The 20,444-nt window shown below is 40.8% G+C and overlaps 2 protein-coding genes across 4 annotated transcripts; both read left to right on the top strand.

Moving 5' to 3' along the window:
- The first annotated feature begins 4,769 nt into the window (after positions 1-4,769).
- Positions 4,770-11,715, top strand: LOC116320641 (xylose isomerase-like). Of its 3 annotated transcripts, XM_031740305.2 has the most exons (18): positions 4,770-4,846; positions 5,183-5,302; positions 5,376-5,551; positions 5,826-5,897; positions 6,404-6,512; positions 7,160-7,236; positions 7,628-7,700; positions 7,866-7,978; positions 8,052-8,077; positions 8,784-8,921; positions 9,053-9,162; positions 9,251-9,343; positions 9,430-9,513; positions 9,598-9,712; positions 9,815-9,920; positions 11,051-11,233; positions 11,312-11,386; positions 11,469-11,715. In XM_031740305.2, the coding sequence occupies exons 2-18, from the start codon at positions 5,185-5,187 to the stop codon at positions 11,550-11,552; spliced, it is 1,752 nt and encodes a 583-aa protein (XP_031596165.1). In that variant the 5' UTR covers positions 4,770-4,846; positions 5,183-5,184; the 3' UTR covers positions 11,553-11,715. The 3 variants fall into 3 exon arrangements, with proteins under 3 accessions (XP_031596165.1, XP_039474951.1, XP_039474952.1); XM_039619017.1 differs by lacking the exons at positions 11,312-11,386; positions 11,469-11,715 and adding an exon at positions 10,509-10,587 and having other exon boundaries at positions 11,051-11,183; XM_039619018.1 differs by lacking the exons at positions 4,770-4,846; positions 5,183-5,302; positions 6,404-6,512 and having other exon boundaries at positions 5,487-5,551.
- Positions 11,716-13,260: 1,545 nt separating this feature from the next.
- sqlea (squalene epoxidase a) lies at positions 13,261-20,135 on the top strand. Its single transcript, XM_031740297.2, has 11 exons — positions 13,261-13,539; positions 14,310-14,568; positions 15,401-15,578; positions 15,870-15,966; positions 16,092-16,205; positions 16,783-16,954; positions 17,407-17,502; positions 17,870-18,012; positions 18,287-18,383; positions 18,521-18,608; positions 19,078-20,135. Exons 1-11 carry the CDS (start codon positions 13,261-13,263, stop codon positions 19,268-19,270), a joined length of 1,716 nt encoding a protein of 571 aa, XP_031596157.1. The 3' UTR covers positions 19,271-20,135.
- Positions 20,136-20,444: the final 309 nt, after the last annotated feature.

Genomic DNA, 20,444 nt, shown 5'->3' with positions numbered 1-20,444 from the left:
ATAAACCAGTTTTGAGATCCCTTCCCAAACACCTTAACGCCCAGTCACACCCTGGGCCACCTGACCTCAGGAAATCACATGATAGGGTGGGGCTAGATTTCACAATGAGCTCACCTGAAACCCTGGCTGATTGTGACCCACACCCGTTTTCACACCTTGGCTCATGTGATTAGGTAGAGGATCATCAGGGGGTCCTTTGTCCCTCTTGGGGGGATACTCCCACAGAGCTTAAATCTGGGACTCTCCACCATTTGACCCTAGAACTGAAGAAGCTTCTTGGATGAGAGGTGAAACGTCTTCAAGCAACTTAAAGAAGTCCAGACGCTTTTCTTTCCAAGCTCCTTAGACTACGATGACCTGGATGACTGAGAACCTTCACAGACGTCATGCAGAGAGCCTGACCAGTCTAAGTCAGGGGTTAAACGATCACATGACTCATGCAGTTAGAAACACAGTATATATTTCATTTAAATCTAAAATCAAGAGGAAATGGATCAAAGTTGTAAATTTAGTTCCCCACCAAAGCAAAGCTAGGAGAAACAGTGACTGACTTGGAAGAAGGAGTCACGGATGTTGGAGTGGACAAAACCACTCCAACATCCATGGCAATCAAAATGAAGGTGAGTGTGAAGATCACAGGTCACCCCACTCCAACCTTAAATAGGAGAATTGCTACAAAGACCCAACTAGAATAAGAAAACAGCACAGGGAGTAATAAAGTGAGTTTAGCGGCATATAAATGTGCGTGCAGTTCAGGGTCGACCCAAAGACCGAGGTAAATGTAGCAGAGGCTAAACAGTTTACCTTCAAAGGGATTTCAGTGACACCCTGTGTGTGAACAAGAAACTGCACTCAGTTCAGTCTGAGAAGCTAAGTCGGCATTTCAGGCAGAACATTTCCACATCACAAGACCAACACGAGATGTAGAAAGACAGTTTGCTGTTAAACATTATACAGAAATCATATGATTGGGGGGTCTGTGGTTGGAGGCGAAGCCACAGAGGAGTAGCTTGATGTTTTTGATTATTAGGCATAAACTGATGGGAAAACAATACAAGGGGAAGGACAATTTTTTTCACAAGATTAAAGCAAAGGCTGAGAAAGAAGTGCTATGGAGGACAGACAGAAGTCTAATGTCATTTGATGTGGTGTCAGAGAAACCGAGCAGAAAGAAGGCAAATAATCATTTAAAAAGATTAGACTGCGTAAATAAAGGAAATATGTTAGTCAGTCAGAGGCAAACAGTGGACCCTGAGAATAAAATAGTTTAACATGAAAACTTGATTTTTCTCTTTAGTAGACAGATTTTTTTGCAAGTATAAAAACAAGTTTTAGGACACTCTGCAGACTTGATAAATGGATGGCTTTGTACAAAGCAGAGATGCTTCTTTGTTTTTCTATCTTTTGTTTGATTGACAAGTTGAGCACACAGTAAGGGAAAACAGATGTAGTGTTTCTGGTGTTTACAAGAAGACGACCGTGGTGGCAGCATAACTTTATTGCTGACTGCAGCACACAGACACGTGACCATTGCTTCTCTGCCGATTATTTTTTATTCCTCTAGTGTCCACTAGGTAGTGGAATTTTTCACACAAGACACAACATTCTTGTGAATATAACGACGGATTATACCGATGCACTGACACACTTGCAACGACATCCCTACTTCATAAACTGTTATGCTGCACAAAACTTCACGGTACACATGTTTGTGTTGCAGATTCATTTCTCTTAATTAATCTTGAAAATTAATTAAACAGGAAAAGCACTGGTAGCTGCTGTATAGTGTTATTATTCCAGTACTTATTTCTGCACGTGCAAGCTATAAATAAACCCAGGGTGCTTTAAGTGCCTTAAGTACCTAAATTATACTTTTTTCACATTATATGAAAACATACTGAGCTCATCCACATTTTATGTCACTTTTGATACCTTGTAGAGTTTGAGAGCAGACTGCCTAGCTTCCTACAAGACAGCCACTGTTACCCAGTTTGTTGCTTGAGCATCCATTCTTCTCATCCGGTCATTTGTCACAACTGCTGTCACTGCTGCTTTCTTTGTGTGATCATCCAAAGGAGCAAAACAGGGCCATGTGACACATCAAACTTATTGGTAATGTCAGAAGAAAAACAATGGTGTGCTTGGTTTCAACGTAACTTTATTCTTTCATGAGTTATTTACAAGTTTCTCTTTGTTCACAGCCATTGACATGTCGAAGAGGTTAACACGTGAGGAATTGAAATTGTGTTGATATCTGGTGAACCCAGTAACCGGGTCATTGCAGCAGATTTCAATGCAAGACACCCTACGAGAGCACCCATCTCCCATGCTACAGTTAGCAAACTGCTTGCTAAGTTTCGTGAAACTGGTTCAGTGTTGGATTTGCCAAAATGTGGATGCGAGAAAACTGTCACATTTGGCAAATCCAACACTGGATTCCTCTTTGTGGTGGTGCCGATGCCTGAGGTTGAGGGAGCAGCCTCTTCCAACCTCTGAGTGACTGAAGGTTCTTGGTGTAGAACATGTCGCCCATTATCCTTTACATGTAACATGTTGCAAGTAGAACAAGTACATGTGGAACATCGACGAGATGGTCACAGCAATCTGATAACCCTGCCAAAAGATGTCAATCAGCCAATCAGATCTCTCATCCTCATTCAGTGAGTAATATCCAGAGTCCTCACTGAGCCAGACATCATCATTTATGACTTCATTGTCTGCATCACTTTCCATTGCGTTATCTTACTCAAAATTGTCATCAAGGAGTGGAAGGTTACCCACAGGTTCAGCTTCGATCTGGACTTATCCATCCTCAACCTCAGCGTCTTCCTCCTCATCTGATCATCATCAATAATCCTAATGAATTTGATGAGGCTACCTTCTGCAGGATGATGTAGTTTCCTCCACCTGCAAGTAATTCATCTGATATCATTAGAAGTTTGGGGATTTTCAATCATAATATTGGCAAGAGCTAAAGCATCCCTAAATTTCATCAGAGCACCCCTAAAATTAACTGCAGTAACAGTAGGAATAAAACTACTGCAAACTTGTCTATACAAACTTGTCTACTGACAACAGTATATTCATAACAGTATATAGTCATTAATGTATAAAACTTTTGCAGCTGTGTCTGAAAGAAGACAAAGAGGTAACTTCATGATACATATCTGTGGTGCAGATTTAAAAGACATTTTACCTGAAACATTGGCAAGCAAATGTAAAAATTGCTCTGATAATGCGAGGTTATTTATGTGACTTAAAAAGTGTTTGCTTATCCACCTTTATTCTCTCAACAGCAACAAGAACATAAGCTAATCACTAGAGAATATTAGCTTATTTTAGCTTTTTAGGTAGCTTTTTAGGTCATTTTAGCCATAAGTCAGGTGATACATCACTTGTTGGCAGCCAAGGAGCTGATGTATTTTATTAGTTTCCTATTTTGGTTGAATTCAGCGTCACTGTGTGTTTATAGTACAGCACAGTTCCACAGAGCAAGAATGATGTTGCAGGCCAATGGCTAGCAGCAGCCTATATTCAGTTAAATATGGGCAATTAAATATGTCTGTACTGAATACTGTTACTTTAATTGCTTAAAGTAACATAGACTGACTTTATGTGATTAAGACTAGGTCTATATGTATTCAGTCAATGAGAGTAAAGTCAAAAGTGCGCATGCCCTGCACACAAAAAACAACAAAAAACTAAAATCAGGTGATGAATGTCTATAAATATCTACCTGTCTTTATTTCTGTAGGAAATAGGGATGAGTAAAGCTACAATGGTGATAAAAACTAATATTTGACTGAATGGGACTTTAATCCACATCCATCTGACAGAAATGAACATTAAACTTATTTCTGTAACCTGGTTGTTGTTTTTTAGCCAGTCTGTGAGCCTCGAGTTTTTGTCTCTGATGCAGATTGTTTGGTTTGTTTTAGTTTTGTTGTTGTTTTGTTATGTTTTTTGAAGAAACTGCTTTTCAGATATTTTTTTTTTCTGTGCACTCTGGTATTCTTCCTGCTGCTGCCATTAACTGGCATGCCGTTGGGTAAAAGTATGCCACTTTCAGCAGCAGTGAGGGCGACCTGTCCTGTCATATGTTTAGTCCACCAATGATTTCTTGTTTCATAGGATTTTCTCACTCTCCTGTTAGTTCTCTATGATATTTATGTTTTCTCTGCACTTTCAACACTGGCTGAACTGATGGCTACACACCCACTCATCCTTCATTTACCATTTATGTATGAGCAATGAACGCGTAAGGAAACAAAGAAAAAGAAGCACTGTGTTACTTAGATTATATTTCTATTGTATATTATTATATTACTATTGGCCTATGAATGTGTAAGCATTTGCGCTATAGTGGGCTTCAAGTAGCAGTGCTAAAAAGATGGACGATGGATACCTTGCAATTCTGCCCCTCCGGGAAATGCAGAAGTTTCCAATTTAAGAGAATATGAACGCTTCTTGTTTGTTATTCCCACTCCCTGCCAGTTGGTGGCGGTAAAGCACCATTTCGTTTTAGCCATCAAAAAGAACAAGTGGTTTCTGTAGTTGTTAATGTAAAGAAAAGGGACGGGGGGATATAGTAGAAAGATAAATGAATGAATTCATTTAATTAATTCTCTTTACAGGTTATAAAATGTACAACTGCCACTTAAAACGTGCAAACCTTCATCTGCAGAGATGATGCAGTTGTGCTCTGTTAATCCATCCTACCTGACAAACCATCCTATCCATTGTTTCTGCGCATGAGCTGCGCATGCGCACAACACAAAACCGGAATTTTCAGAGCTAGCGTCTGCCTGTAATTTCATGCTACTCCGTTTTGATATTTGAGAAATAGGTAAGTATTGATACTTTATTGACGTGGACACTTGATTTTTTTTTAAGCGATTGTGAATGTTTGTTAATTTTAAAGTGAATATACTGTCTGCGTTTTCCACAAAATTGTCGAATTTGCAGCTTCGGTTAAGTCTAGTTTCAAGTCATGAATTAAGCTTGTACACATTTGATGTTACCTAGAAAGTTAGCAAGTTTGCAGTGCATTCTTGCTGAGTGATAAGACTGTTATATTCTGTTTAGTCTACTTAGGTAATGTGGTTATTTAATAGGTTAAATTGTATGCATTGTTTGCTGCACATATTGAAGCTCAAAAGAAAATGTCTGTTTACATTTGTAGATATGGAGAAGAAATGGGAAGAGATATACGCGTTAATTTCTGCTGGGTCCTACCCTTCAGAATACGACAAGGCTCAGAGGCAAAACCTCAGAAGATATGCCTCAAAATTCAGACTGAATGGTCAGTAATTTATTGTTAATACTAACAAATCATATGTTTGGTTAAATACATTTGTAAATATTTTTTTCTGTAGATGGAGAACTCTTTTTTGGAACCAGAAAAGTAGTAAAAACCAAGGACGATGCCAGGAGGATCTTTAATGAGTTTCATTCATGTCCAATTGGAGGACACACTGGCACACACAAAACGCTAGCTGCAGTGTGTTCCGGATTTTACTGGTTTAGTATGACAGTTGACATTAAAAATTGGGTATGTATTAACTGTTTGTATTGTAGTTAAATAGTGTTTAAAATAAACAAAGTTTTTTTTAATAGCAACTAAAAGACAAACTGTACATTAGCAAAATATAAATAAATATGTTATGTAATTATATTACATTAATAACCTGTAGACCTGGCAGAGATTTTAAGACATGCATATCAAATACTGTGGCTAGTTTGATTGATTTTTAGAGAAAACGCCATTAAGTAATTTTATTACATAAGAATAAAAACTCATACTTGATAAATATTTTACCTTAAAGATTCTGGAATGTGACCAGTGTCAAAAAGTTGGGAAACCACTGGCTGCTGTGCAACCGTTGCAGTGTATTAAGGTAAATATTATGCCCCTTTTCCACTATAGTACTATATACTTTATATAGCTAAAAGTTCATAGATGACATTATAAGTCTATGTGACTAAAATGTGTTAGAACCTAAAGCCAGGCATGTAATTGTTCAAGTAACCCTGACATTTGTCAGGATGCAGTCTCATAATGTCTTATTTTGTACAGATGTACAAGTGCTGCTTAAAATGCACTCTATATCCAATAGTTGCATCACTTTGTGACCATTATAAAGTTGTTTGACTCGTTAGAGCTAGATCAAACCTTGACCAGTGAATGAAAAATAAATTGTTGTCCAGATGAACAGTGTGCCCATTTTGCAGTGTGACTGTGAACAAGCAAAACATGTAGATTCAAATTCAAAGATGTTACGGGTCGCCACATCCGGATGTAATTATATATCACTGTCTTCAGTTAATATGCACTGATAATAGTAACGGTAATTTTGGTATTGGATGAACTTACGCTGAATCTTGAAAACCTGTACATGTTCAGAGGTCGCGTAGTGGAACCAACGAGGGAGGAAGACGAAAGAAATTAGCGCCTGCTGGCAGGGCTCGTAGTGCAGATCGAAAAAGGGCAGCGCAGGAGAAGTTCTTTGCAGGTAAACAGAAATTTTGGAAACGGTAAAGTGTGTGTGAGGGAGGGAGGGAGGGAGGCAGGCCAAAAGGGTTCATAGACCTTAAAGCTTAGTGTCCTGCTCCAGTCTGTGGTCTTTTACCGCTCTTACATGATCTTCACTCTGAGTAAATAACTTTTTTAAAAATGTTTTTCTTCCCATCTTCCCAAGACGAATAATAATAATAATGAACTACAAGAACAGAGATCACAAAGTACTTTGGCAAACAGACAAAAAGAATACTCACAGGGAACAATTTAAACAAATAGACAATGCGTGCACACCGATAATTAAAAAAGAAAAAAAAAACATAACAATTAAAAATGTAAATAAATCAATGAAAGGTTAGATGCAGGCAATAAGAAAGGTAACTGAAATATGATAACAAGAAGATAAAAGATAAAATGGAATGGAATCACATAAAAACAGGTCTGTAAAATGTGTTTTACATGTGATTTGATGGCAGTAACTAAATCTGTGAGCCTTTTTATCCTCAGGCTAGTCTTTCCACAGTTGATATTAAAAGCGCTGTCACTCCTTAGAATGAATTCTGGTGTTTGGCATAGACAGACTGGTCCCAGGATAATATGCTCATTTGTTTTAAAACAAATATTACATCACATGTTGCACAGGAATTCCCAAGATCCAGTATAAACCCGACGCTGGACCCGGTGATGTCATGTGTTTTAAACACTACAATGCAGAAGAGGTAGGTGAGACACACACACACACACACACACAGAAAAAAATATGCCAAGCAGACTCAGGGGTAGAATACCAAAGTGGGCAAATAATTGGAATTTGATGTAATTATTTCTTGTTTGTTATTAAAGTGGGACATTAATAATGGCATGCTCCACAACACACTGTTTCAAAATGCAATTAACTACACAGTACAACCTAAACTGCTTTATCTATGCAGATGTTTTTAGTCATCTTAGTTTGATATCGAAAAAAATCATAATGTCGCTGTACATTTTTGCTCCGGGGCCACTCAGGAGGTTAATACAATCACATGCTGACCTAACTCTGTGTCATGGTTTTGACTGCACAGTTAGAGTTGTGTGAGGCTGTGTGGAGCTTGGTGTTCCTGTGTGCAGGTGCTGATGGGGAGGACGATGGAGGACTGGTTGAGGTTTTCAGTCTGCTACTGGCACTCTTTCTGTGGACCAGGTAATGTTGCGATTGAGCCAACACTCGTGCTGGTCATTAAACAGTCTGAGGGTCGATGGTTATAAATGTGCCCTGCAGGCTTTGACTCATGCACACATAAACAGTTTTACTTTTCTCAGATCAGCACATCTCCTTTGTAATATTGCCTTGTTTTCTGTTTGGTAGGTGCTGGTCCTTTGGGAGTTCCAACCCAGCACCGGCTCTGGAATAAAGGGTCTCCTATGAAATCAGCCAAGAAGCGACTCTGTGCAGCCTTTGAGTTTTTCACCAAGCTTGGAGTGAGGCTTTTAATATCTCAGGGCTGATCACATCACTGTATACTTCCTTGTTGACGTCTGTTTGTTTTCACAGGTAAAATATTACACTTTCCATGACAGGTAAGAAAGCTGAAGTTATCTTGATTTCACTCTGACCTGACAAAGTTCTGGTGGAACGTAGAAGAACATAATGTACCATGTTTATGAGATACATATAGTAATACACTGAATTTATGAAAATAGCCAGTGCAGTCTGGGCTGTAGTTTTCTTCAGATATACTTAGAACTACCAGGATGCTTTGATTAGTCTCAAAATATGGTTATCGCATCAACTAACAATCAGAAGAGTTTCAGTCTTGGTGGCCTTGAATTCCAGGTCAAAGGTCAGGTTTTCTCAAAATGACCTAACATTATCTAACTTATACTGTAGGTGCATCTACCAGGAGGCTGAGAGGTAGCACTGCCAGCCTCCAGTATTTTTATAGACCTGCTTCTGCACGCTACCATCATGATTTTAAAATCTGAAGGTCCAGATGTGATTAAAGTGCAGACTTTCAGTTTTAATTGAAGGGTTTTAACAAAAGTATTGCATTAACTATATGAGGATTAGAAACATTTGTATCCATATTCCCTCATTATATACAGTATAATCACCTCATATGCTTTCATTTCTACATGTTTTCTGCGACAATTTTATGTATAATTGTACAGTCTGGGAGATAAGAGGGTATTTTCACTCAGTGGTAATAGTATCTGTATACTTTGTGCTGCCTTTATATTATTCTGGTGCTCTGAAATTGAGTGCTTAGCCCTGTGCCTCCAACAGAGACATTGCCCCTGAGGGCTCCACGCTGGAGGAGTCCAACCGCAATCTGGATGAAATAACAGACCTGGCTCTCAAGCTACAGAACCAGACTGGAGTGAAGTTGCTGTGGATCACCTGTAACCTCTTTACTCACTTAAGGTTAACACTGTAGTCATACTTTAAACCTCACTTTTTTTCTTTTTTTGTTAAACGTGAGTTTCAGGAGCACAGGAAGTTATGAATGGTTCAGTCAGTTATGCAGATTTCTGTCTATAAACATCATACCACAGGTACATGAATGGTGCAGCCACTAACCCTGACTGCCATGTCCTGGCCTATGCTGGTGCTCAGGTGAAAAAAGGTCTGGAAATCGCCAAGAAGCTGGGTGCAGAAAACTTTGGTATGATGGATTTGATGGTTATGATCTTGTAATGTTATGACTCTTCTGTGTAAGTGGCGCTTTAATCAGCACATTTTTGGCTTTTTAGTTTTTTGGGGAGGAAGAGGTTTCCACTCCATCCATAACACTGATGTTGCTGTTGAACTCAATCACATGGCCACCTTCTTCAAAATGGCTGTCAGTAAGTGTGCACGTGAACAGCAGGCTCTGAGTTTTGAGTTTGTCAGCTGTATCTGTTCTGTTTCATGTCTGCATCTTTGTCTGCAGACTACAAAGAGAAGATTGGGTTGAGTTGTCAGTTTCTGATTGCGCCCCAACAATTGGAGCCCGGCAAACACCAGTATGATTACGGTGAGGCTTCCAAAGCTCATCAGAAAGTAACCCAAGCCAGTACACTTCTTCAGTGTTGCATCTTATGTCTGTTGTTTTCTGTAGATGCTGTGAGTCTTATAGGATTCCTAAAGCTTTGTGGTTTGGACAGTGACTTCAAGTTAAAAATCGAGCCCAACCACACCACTCTAGGAGGACATGATATCGTCATGGCCTCTGCGTGAGTCACTCTCTTGTGATGTAACAGAAGTCTAACTTTGTAGCATGTTCATGCTTTTTGTTTGTTTTGTTTTTTAATCATTCTTGCGTGCTGGTTGCACAGTTTTGGGATGCTGGGATCGATTGACTCCAGCACAGGCTATCCTTACCTGGGGTGGGACACAGATCAGTGCCCCATGGACATCAGGAACACCACCTTGGTCATGAAAGTAAGCTAACTAAATATATAAGAGTTTATTTATAGTGATGTTAGTGAATATAAGTTAAGTTTGCTATATTTTGATATATACAAGATTTAGTAAAGTGCAGCAGTTGGAATGATTAATCAGGTGGTTACACTTTCTTGATGCCTTGCATGTACAACAATATACAACAAATATAAATCCAGTGATCACTCTTCCTTTAGAGGTAGTGTAGGTTGGTTGGGTTCCAGTAACAATATGTATTACTATTAGCTGAGTCCTCTGTTCACTAGCTAGCTGCTGACTGGAAATTTCTGTCAGGCAGGCACTTTTCTTCCTTCCTCATTAGGAAAGTGTAGAAAAAGTCTTTAGCAGCTAAGTGCTGCAGCATGTTTATTGTTAGCTAGGTAGTTGCTAGCTTTATAATCTGATTTGTGCTTGGGGGATGGCTTATAGTAATGCTCATCAAAAAAATGGTCGGCTTGCCTCTGATAGAATGAAATTCTAAGTAAATGTTGCAGACTGGACAGAAGATGACAGTAATTTGAGAGCTTATTAGGTTGGTTGTTGATTTGGCTACTTGGAGCAGTAGCCAGTGTTTTTTTTCTCTTCCAGTGTCGCCTGGCTACAAGTGAATATCTGATGATTGCGATCCATATTGAGCGTTTAGCGTGAAACTAAAGCCTACTCAAAGGTGATTGGTCAACAGAACTCTGGTCACTTACAATAGTGTATTATTAGAAAATGACCAGAAAGCTTCCAGTACCAGAGATTACCTAGTGCAGTCTGTGTTGAAGCTTGCTATGTGCATTACTGGCAGTGAACCTTTTTCATATAATACATTAGCACTGGACAACAAGCCAATACTTAACATTAACTATGCATTGCTGCGTCCCCACAATATTACATTTACTCTTTATGTCTAAATCTATGTGAGCTCAAAACAATAAAAATTCTAAAACTGCACTTTACAAGTTTCTATGGCTAGTTTAGATGAATCAGTCACTAATCTAGCATCTGCTAGATTAGATTAAAACAAAACTTGGCTTGGACTTGCCTGTTATACAGTATTAAATGAATGAAGGATGAATTTTTAGATCAATGGTTTAACATTAGATGAGAGATAATCGAACTTCCTCGTTCCTCTGTGTGTCCAGGTGATCGTTGAACAAGGCGGCCTGCATCCAGGAGGCTTGAATTTTGTTGCAAAGGTGCACAGAGAGTCCACTGACCTCGAGGACCTGTTCATTAGTCACATCGGAGTCATGGACGCCTTTGCAAGAGGACTCAGGAACGCTGTTCGCATCATTGAGGATGGGGTTATTGCTAGTATGATGCAGGTATGTGTGCAGCTACATGAGTGTAAAGTATATGTTAATAATATTAGGAAAATGCAAGTTATGTGTAATGTTAAACAGGAGCGGTACTCAAGCTTCAGTCACGGCCTCGGACAGAAGGTGGAGAATGGTACTGCCACCTTAGAGGAGATGGAGGTAAGACTCAGCCAGAGCTTATATTTAAGCTGGAGTTCATATTTGTACCAAATCTACATGATGTGTCTTTTTGTTATTTCAGGATTTCATCAAGGAGAACGGTGAGCCAGAAGTAACATCAGGGAAGCAAGAAAAATATGAGTCCGTCTTTAACCACTACATATAATCAAAACACCTCTCTGCGTATGCAGCATTGGCCGTCAGGTGATGAGTTACTTATAGGAAAGCCCACTCATTTTCAACACCGTACTTTAGTCCTGTCATGCATTTGTAGTCACGCAAACTTTTAAAGTGACACTTAAATTCAATAAAAATGTTGTCAATATGTGTTTGAGGAGTTGCTGGCATGTGTTATTATTGTCATACACTGTTATTTCATGGTTTCTATAGCGCTGTGTGTATATAGTGAATTTACATTGCTCAGATATATTAATCATTGACTAATAATTTAGTCATTTTCTAGATTCAACACTAGTGGAAGTAATATTCAGAGCCTTTACACACATAAAAATACTAAAATCACCGAATAAAAGTATTAATAAGTCTATAAAAACAAAGGCCTGCCAGAGCTGAAGCTAACAGCATAAATACCTTTTACCTGTTATGTGTTGGTGTAGTTTATGGACTGATCTAGTAGTTAGTTTCTTGATTAGTTTGAAATTTTTAAGAAAAGGGAGTGAAACAGACACTGTTATTAGTCCCAAGTAACACCTTCAGACAGTTACAAGGAGATTTTTAATTAGCAGTGTTTAAAAAAAAAACTTCTAGGGAGAAATGCAGCAAATGATTTAGAGGCTGGAGTTATAAAATACTGCGCATTTCTGCATGAAAACAGACTTTAATTAACAAAGATCTAATACAACATATGCAGGTTGACGTAGGTGTTTACATGTGAGATGAAGGCATTTTAACTTAGACTTTGTTTAAATGTATTAGAACACGTCACACTTTGTAACTCTTCATATATTTTTTTCTATATAATTTGAACTCTTACAGACTGAAGTAGCTTTTTAATCCTACCCAAACAAACACGACTCATTATCACAGCTTCTCCAGCTGTGTGATATCGTCGATTTGATTGATCGATGATTGGATGTGTGTTACGTAAACTTTTTGACAGTGCTGTCTTCAGTAAGAGCTCTCACTCTGCACCTTTCCCCGGATAACAGGACGTGTGATTCAGGGTTTAAACCTGGACTATGAAGTTCCACTTCGACGTGAAGACGGTCAACGTTACAAGTCTCACTATGGTGTGTTTTAGTCCAGGCTAGTTATATTTGGGATGTACTCCGTAATGGCAGCTTTTCTTATTTGCTCGAGTCAGAGCGCATGGGAAGCGGTTATGAGTGACGCGGAGCAGGACTCCTGTCCCACATGAACACTCTTTGCTCCCACTCAGCCTCTGAACTGAAGAAAAGAAAGAAAGCGCACCTTTTCCACTGACATCAAATCATACTACCATCCTGCTGGACCGCCGTCCAATCAGCAGGCCAGAAGAGGCCCGGTGCCGGCGTGATCAACCAATCAGCTCGTAGCGTGAGCTCTGCTCACCATCACGTCTGTCCTGATTGGAAGGCTGAGCAGTGGGAGCGGCGGAATGTGAAAGCAGCCAATCGGAAGTGGTCCGTGTTTGTCATTGTCATAAAATATTCAGCAGCATCACTCCGGCTGTCCGTGAACCGGTGACCATGACTTACAAAGATACCTGCTGGCTCCGGGCTCACTAATTTACTCCAGAGGAACCTAAAAAAAAAAAAAAAAAAATACAATACAACAATTATTATTTGAACCTTTTTGTCAGCCTAAAACATTTTTTTTCTTCCTCCTACTATTGCACTTTAGCCTTAATTTACTTTTTTGTAAATCCAAAAAAGATGTGGACTTTCCTGGGAATAGCAAGCTTTACGTACCTTTATAAGAAGTCCAACATGGTGTTGAGTTTTGCTCAGAGAGACCTCGCGATGGTTGCAGCCTTATTCTTCACAGCCGGCCTGCTGCTCTCGTATATCGCCTATTTTCACGGCCAGAAGCTGCGAGTCTCTCGGGTGCTTAATTTCTTCCTGAGCAGCCTGTCTTTGTTACCTGTTATCAACCACTTAATCCCCCAAACTGCAACACCGAGGAGCGAGAAAACAGAGAAGAGCGGCAAAAAGGTAAGACACCTCAGCTGGACTTCTCCAAGTTTAATTTAGGGAACAAAGGGGCACACGGGGTGATAACAGTCAGAAAACTAGATTCATTTTCTATTCGGGTCAACTTATTTTTTATATAGAGAGTACAAAAAAATAATAATCACAGAGATTTAACACAGAGTCGGTTAAACTTGCTTTGGTACTCATGAGGGAGATCAGCAGGTGCCGGAGAGGGAATAATCCACCCCCCTCCCATCCAAAATAGAATAGTTTACAGGTGGTGGCCCCAAACCACTTCTCTCCTTCCTCTCCAGACTTGTTTGTTGCCAGTGTCCTTGTCACTGCTGGCGGAATGAAAGTGGGGTTGCACAGGTAGCCCAGAACCTCCAGGATGGCAAATTCATACCTGCCTTTACAAAAAGGCTCGCTGTGTCCCCCAGAACAGCCTCAAGAGTGTGGATGAGGTACCAGGAGACCGCCGCTGTTGGGAGACTTTTGGCCTGAGTTTGAATCCAGCCCCCACTGTCGGGTCATTTTGTTCTCAACAGATTACAAAGTGTGAAGATTTTCAGCCTGTTCACCAAGAGCTGGTGTTTGATTAAGTGTCCCCCTCCTTTTTTTTTTAAATTATTTTTTTTGAGCAGCTGTATTGATCTCTCTCTCTCTCTCTCTCTCTCTCTCTCTCTCTCTCTCTCTCTCTCTCTCCCGGAAAGCCTGGAAGTTTTGAAGTGTGTCCGGTCAGAGCTTATATGACTGTTTTACACCTACATTGAAAGTGTGATTGTTCTTAGGGCCGGAGAACAAGGAACAGAGTGGAAACGGGCTCCTCTGCCTCACTCGGTGCCTCAGCATCTGGCTCACCTGGTGATCGGGACCCGGATGTGGTGATAGTTGGGGCAGGGGTTTTGGGCTCGGCGATGGCGGCCGTCCTGGCCCGTGACGGCAGGAGTGTGACGGTGGTGGAGAGGGACCTGAAGGAGCCGGACAGGATAGTGGGGGAGCTGCTGCAGCCTGGAGGATATAAAGCACTCAGAGAGCTCGGACTGGAAGGTCGGTTACTTCACAAGCACTCACCTTTAAGCCTTTGCGCCTCGGAAACTGTTTTTCAAAAGCAATGAGGTCAAAGGCCGATTATTATTTCTTTCTTTGTGGCTTTAAAATATTTATCAGGCCCGTCACATATTTTTGCTTTGCCGTGTTTCCCTGAGCGGGCCTCAGTGAGTAAAGGTGATATCGCGTATTTCCATACACCAATCAGAATCAAGCAAAACATGACATAGTTCCAACACCAATACTTGCGCTGATACTAGCGATATTTGGCTCGATCCTCCCACCTTTTAGAGATTACAATAATACAACCCTTAAAAGACAGAAGAAGGCAAAGGAGAAAAAAAACTTTCTATATTTCTCATTTGATCTCCATTTAGTCGTTTTTTCAGCATTCACCATGATGTTGGCTCGTTACCTTTCGCTGGGAGTCCGTCTAACTTTGTGTTTGGGGCTCCATCTTGTTGTAAATGATACTGTTAGAAACCTAAAGCTGCAGCAGAAATGTAGAAAAAGCTGCTGCTTTCCCCTCTCTGTTCTAAATGCCTTCCACTAGTGGAGAGCATGCATACATGATATGAACTTTTATTAATAAATATATTCCAGCAGCTCCCTCAAAGCTTTGTGAAATTATACTTAGAGCAATGCTTCTAGATCTTGATGTCAGTCTTTAAGGACATCAAATGTATCCTGTCAGTAACTTTGGACTTTCAGTGCGCATCAGTCATTTCAACCTGATCCTGTGTTATTTGACCCACTGTAGCCACTTTTAACCTTTGCGCCGAGTCGTCTGTGGACAAAATAAATAGTGAATATGTGCTGTGTTCGGCCTCAGGTTCAGTGGAGGGTCTGGATGCTCATCTGGTGCACGGCTACGTGATCCACGACATAGACAGTGGCACCGAGGTAGAGATCCCCTACCCAGAGCAGGAGAAAAGCATCCACTGTGGCCGAGCTTTTCATCACGGCCGATTCATCATGGGCCTGAGGAGAGCCGCCATGGCCGAGCCAAAGTAAGCAGAGTCACGAATAAGAAAGATTTTAGGTGCCAAGTGGCTGATATGAACAGAAGAATATAGAACCTGCTCTTCTGTCCTACATGATTGCTCTGAATAATAAGAATCTTGGTTTACTCACTGTATGTCTTTATACACAATGACAGACTTTCAGTTAGAGAGATTTAGCATTCAGCTAAATCAGAGACACATATTGTGCTTAAGGAGTCAGTCTTTACTTTTCTATGATCTCTCTGCTCTGTGGGCAGATAGTCCAGACGTTTCTAACTGTCTAATTGCGCCCCCTAGTGTCACATTCATAGAAGGCACCGTGACCAGTTTGCAGGAAGAGGACGGCTGCGTAACTGGAGTCCAGTACAAGGATAAAGAAACTGGAGACATCAAGGTGAGAAGAGGGAGCTCAGTGGTACCAGCAGAACTGTTAGACACAGCCTCGTGTTTCCCTCTCGCCTCGCTGAAAGAAATACCGTATTTACATCAGAGGGTGTGTGACGACTGTGTGTCCCGCAGGAGGTCCACGCGGGTTTGACTGTGGTGGCCGACGGCTGCTTCTCCAAATTCAGAAAGAGCTTGGTGTCCGGGAAGGCTCGCATCTCCTCTCACTTTGTTGGATGCCTGATGAAGGTACGTGGAGCTCAGGCGCGGCGGTCCTACTGCTGAAAGAGTGACGAGCTGAACCGTGTTTCGTGTTTTTCATGTTTTTCATGTTTTTCATGTTTTTTTCCAAGAGTATATTTTTCATGTTTAAAACAAGAATTACAAATCACACAAAGGTGCACGAAACTAGAAGAAGATGAAAAGCATTCTGCAACCAGCTGTAAGAAACTGTTCTGACTGCCTTTCCATTAGAGCTCCCACAGAAAACTGAAAACAAGGTCCCAGACCTCTAAAACTCATAACCAAAACTTTTAGGGGTGTAGGGTGGGGTCATGTTAACAATCCATTAAAATCTGGCATACATCCTCCTGAGATCTTCAAGGTCAGCCTAATGATTTATTGGTTGAAAATCAATACAAAGTCTTATTACTTCAAAACTTTTACATTTCATACCTGCCTTTCTTTCAAGTTCACTGCAAAATGTGTTGTATTTTTAAAGACCGTATAGTAAAGAGAAATACCTAGTTAGTTAGCATTAATATGTAGTAAAATAATAATATATAATAAACAATAATAATAATGAATCCACCGCTTTTCTCTGCAGGACTGTCCGCAGTTTAAGGCAAACCACGCTGAGCTGGTCCTGGCCAATCCCAGCCCAGTGCTCATCTACCAGATCTCCTCCTCTCAAACCAGAGTGCTGGTGGACATCAGGGGGGAGATGCCTCGTAACCTGCCAGAGTACATGGCTGAGAAAATCTACCCACAGCTGCCAGGTGAATGATAAAGAACATGCTTTATTTGTTCTTAAAGGGTTGTGTCTTTGTGTGATAATCCTTGATAAGCAGAGAGAGAAGAAAAAAAAACACCCTCTGCTGAGTGACAAATGAAGGTCACGTGAAGATCAGAACAGTCAGACCGTGGTGAGGAGGTGCGCACCTCCCAGGAAGCTGCAGTCGACAGAACTGACATTCATGGTGTGCTCTGCTATTCAGCTGAAATATCAAAGCCACAGTATTAAAGCAGCCACCCCAGTAACCTTGACACAGGTCCAGCTGGAATCCTGGAGTCAGGCTCACTGATGAATTGATAAATGTACATTCAGAGACCAAAAAAAGCTTTTTCTTTTTTTCCCCTGTGCATGTGCGCAGCGTGCACCTTTGGGCTTTCATCCAGAGCTGGCTCACTGATCGACCTCCTGCATTCTCCCTTTCTCTCCTTCCTTCAGAGCATCTAAAGGAGCCTTTCATGATGGCGCTACAGAACGATCGACTCAGGTCCATGCCTGCCAGCTTCCTCCCGCCCTCCCCCGTCAACAAGCCAGGTACTGAAGTCTTATTGACTGACTGATTTCTGCTGGAGGTGGCCCGAGGTCTGTTTGTGATTTTGTGATTATGCATGTTTCCGTGTAAGGTGAAAGAAACAAAAGAAAAGAGCTCTTTGGACTAATTAACAATTCATTTGTATTTAAGGTAAATAAGGATTTTATTGATCTTTTAGGAAACAAGTAGAATCCGGGGTAAGAAAGGCTTAACTTAGAGAGACCATTGTTTTGGAATGCGTCACAGAGACAGAAGTATAACTCTTAAAGATGTGCTTCGCGTCCGGCTGAGACGTTTACTAAAGTGCCGAAAATGAAAAAGACCATCTGGCGATAAGATACGAGACAAACAGCTGTCTGTTGTTCGCAGGCGTGCTCCTCCTGGGTGACGCTTACAACATGAGGCACCCTCTGACGGGAGGAGGGATGAGTGTTGCTCTTAATGACGTTCGCATCTGGAGGAGTCTGCTCAAGAGCATTCCCGACCTGTATGACGACAGGGCCGTGCTGCAGGTGAGCACACATTTGCTTGCTGTAACTAGAACACCTTTCCCCAAATTCAAAGGATTATTAAAAACAAAACTGAGTAGTGTAAAAAAAAACAAAAAAAACCAGAAAGCACATTCATTGATTTTTTTTTTCTAAGTCACATTTTGTGTGACTGCAAGCCGCAGCTATATTTATGCTGTCAGATTTTCTGTCCTTTTATTTCCTCTGCTGTTGGTAAGAGGCTGCAGCCCAACGTGTGCAATATCACACTGTTTTTTTTTCCTCCTCTTCTCAACAGGCAAAGAAAAAATTCCACTGGGAACGCAAGTCATCACATTCTTTTGTGGTGAACGTGTTGGCCCAGGCGCTGTATGAGTTGTTTGCAGCCACTGACAGTGAGTGTCTGCCTGCCTCCATCTAATGGCACATGAAAAGCACTGATGGAAGATAATAAATGTTGGCTTTCAGTACTAAATTCAAAATCTGCATTAATTTTACTTTGGATTCTCATCCATGTTTTTCTGTTATTCAGATTCTCTTCACGAGCTGAGAAAGGCCTGCTTCCAGTACTTTAAGCTCGGTGGAGAGTGCGTTGCTGGGCCTATTGGACTCCTCTCAGTGTAAGTGCTAAACACTTTTCCTGCATGGCAAACCAAACTGAACAGAAGAGTTTGACATTTGTGGAAGTTCACCTGGTTGCCTTCACTATCCCTATTCAGTATAGGAATAGTGAGATTTAATTATGCCCGTATGCTTAATGTGACATTACAACAGGAACGCTGCTAGCTTAGCCTAGCATAAAAGGCTGCTGTCAGATCCACTAAAGCTCACACTGCATCTCTTTCAACTGCTGCTGGGAGGTAGTTGATGTCTGATCACACAAAGAGTTTGTCATGTAACACCCAGCAAGTGTTTACATACACTACACATTTATCAGTGAGCTTTATCTGTGTTCAGAGAGCCATGCTGGCTTTTTCCTCACTGCTTTAAGTTTGTTTGTCTTTGATAATTTTCAAAATTTAAAAGCACTTTTAGATATAAGATTTAGGGGGTTTTAAGTCTGACTTTTTTCTCTTTTTTTTCGGACAGGTTGTCGCCCAAACCCCTGACCCTTATTGGACACTTCTTTGCCGTGGCGCTGTATGCAATCTACTTCAACTTCAAGTCTGAATCCTGGAGCACCAAACCCCGAGCTTTATTTAAGAGCGCAGTCATCCTGTACCGAGCCTGCACAGTCATGTTTCCTCTCATCTACTCTGAACTCAAGTACCTGGTGTACTAGCGATAAACTGCGGGAACACTTAATGGGCTCAATTGGAAGAAAAAAAGTTGCCTTCCTGCTGAAAACGGCACTTTTAGCCAGCATTATTCTCTTGATGATTTTCTACAATATTCTTCTGCCTTACTGAAGATGACTCTACTTAATGCCTTTTTCAGCTCTGCGGTAGCCTCGTTTTGTGCTCACCCACAGTCTGCCCTGTCTCCCAGAGGACCGGGGACTACATTAGTGACAGTTATTCCTGCCAAACCTGAATTTCATGAAAATACATTGAAGATGAGCCTTTTTTGATGATGCGGTGTTTGGGTAATTTGGACAGTATTTAACGTGAGAATCATTCTGCTTCACTTGAGATCTACTGCACTGATGATGACTGTGTCCTACAGAGGATGTTGTGGAAATTGCCTGTAAATTGCACTTAAAGTGAATCTAGTGTTGTGCCTGTTTTCGCTGAGGAAAAAGTCTAAAGACTGTCAAACTTTGTCTTCTATTGTTTCCCCTTTAAACAAGACTGTTGCTTTAACCTTATTGTTGTAATGAGGGACGTTTTGTAAGACATTTGTTTCTTTACTCCGACTGTGCAGCTATTTGCCAGAAGATTATAATTTCAGAACCCGATAATGATCCCCAAACTGTTTTACTCGTGCTGGACGTCCATAAAGACCTGACGCAGCACGAATGAACGCCGCGGGGGACATTTGGATTCCTGTGGGACCTGAAACATCAGGAACGAGTATGAAGCATGAAGCTCAGGTATTTGTTTCCTCTGAGCTGATGGACAAGGAACTTGAGAAGATTCAGCACTGCTGTTTACCCGTGTGTTTGCCTGTGTTGTTGAAATAAATCAGGACACAATTTTGTAAGTGTATCATTTTTACTGCAACTTAATTTGTCTTTTTTTTTTTTAATACCAAGATGTCTAAAAACAAAAAGAGTGACTATACCAAGGACACAAATGGACACTATTAACTGTGATCAGTAGGTGGGGCTCACTCACAGCTGCAGGATCCATTGTCATGTGTAGCAGCACAGAACTTAATATCCATTAGAATATGAGGTTTTCAAATTAAAACTGTGTCACATTTTATTTTATATATAAACTATGTATAAATATACAACTATAGGGAGACCAAACCAAGTTTTATTTATTAAATCAGATCAGAAGGGAGTCCCTGTG

Source organism: Oreochromis aureus, linkage group 11 (assembly GCF_013358895.1).
Source record: "Oreochromis aureus strain Israel breed Guangdong linkage group 11, ZZ_aureus, whole genome shotgun sequence".
Classification (NCBI taxonomy): domain Eukaryota; kingdom Metazoa; phylum Chordata; class Actinopteri; order Cichliformes; family Cichlidae; genus Oreochromis; species Oreochromis aureus.
Note: the sequence above shows the minus strand (reverse complement) of the source record. Positions and strands in the feature narration are given on the sequence as shown.

Excerpts from the sequence above, each read along its gene's own strand:
- LOC116320641 (XM_031740305.2), top strand. The coding sequence starts at position 5,185 with ATGGAGAAGAAATGGGAAGAGATATACGCGTTAATTTCTGCTGGGTCC. Across the intron at positions 5,552-5,825 it reads CAGTTGACATTAAAAATTGG|ATTCTGGAATGTGACCAGTG; the intron begins GTATGTATTAAC and ends TTTACCTTAAAG. Across the intron at positions 7,979-8,051 it reads AGTTTTTCACCAAGCTTGGA|GTAAAATATTACACTTTCCA; the intron begins GTGAGGCTTTTA and ends TTGTTTTCACAG.
- sqlea (XM_031740297.2), top strand. The coding sequence starts at position 13,261 with ATGTGGACTTTCCTGGGAATAGCAAGCTTTACGTACCTTTATAAGAAG. Across the intron at positions 15,579-15,869 it reads GCCGCCATGGCCGAGCCAAA|TGTCACATTCATAGAAGGCA; the intron begins GTAAGCAGAGTC and ends TGCGCCCCCTAG. Across the intron at positions 16,206-16,782 it reads TTGTTGGATGCCTGATGAAG|GACTGTCCGCAGTTTAAGGC; the intron begins GTACGTGGAGCT and ends TTTTCTCTGCAG.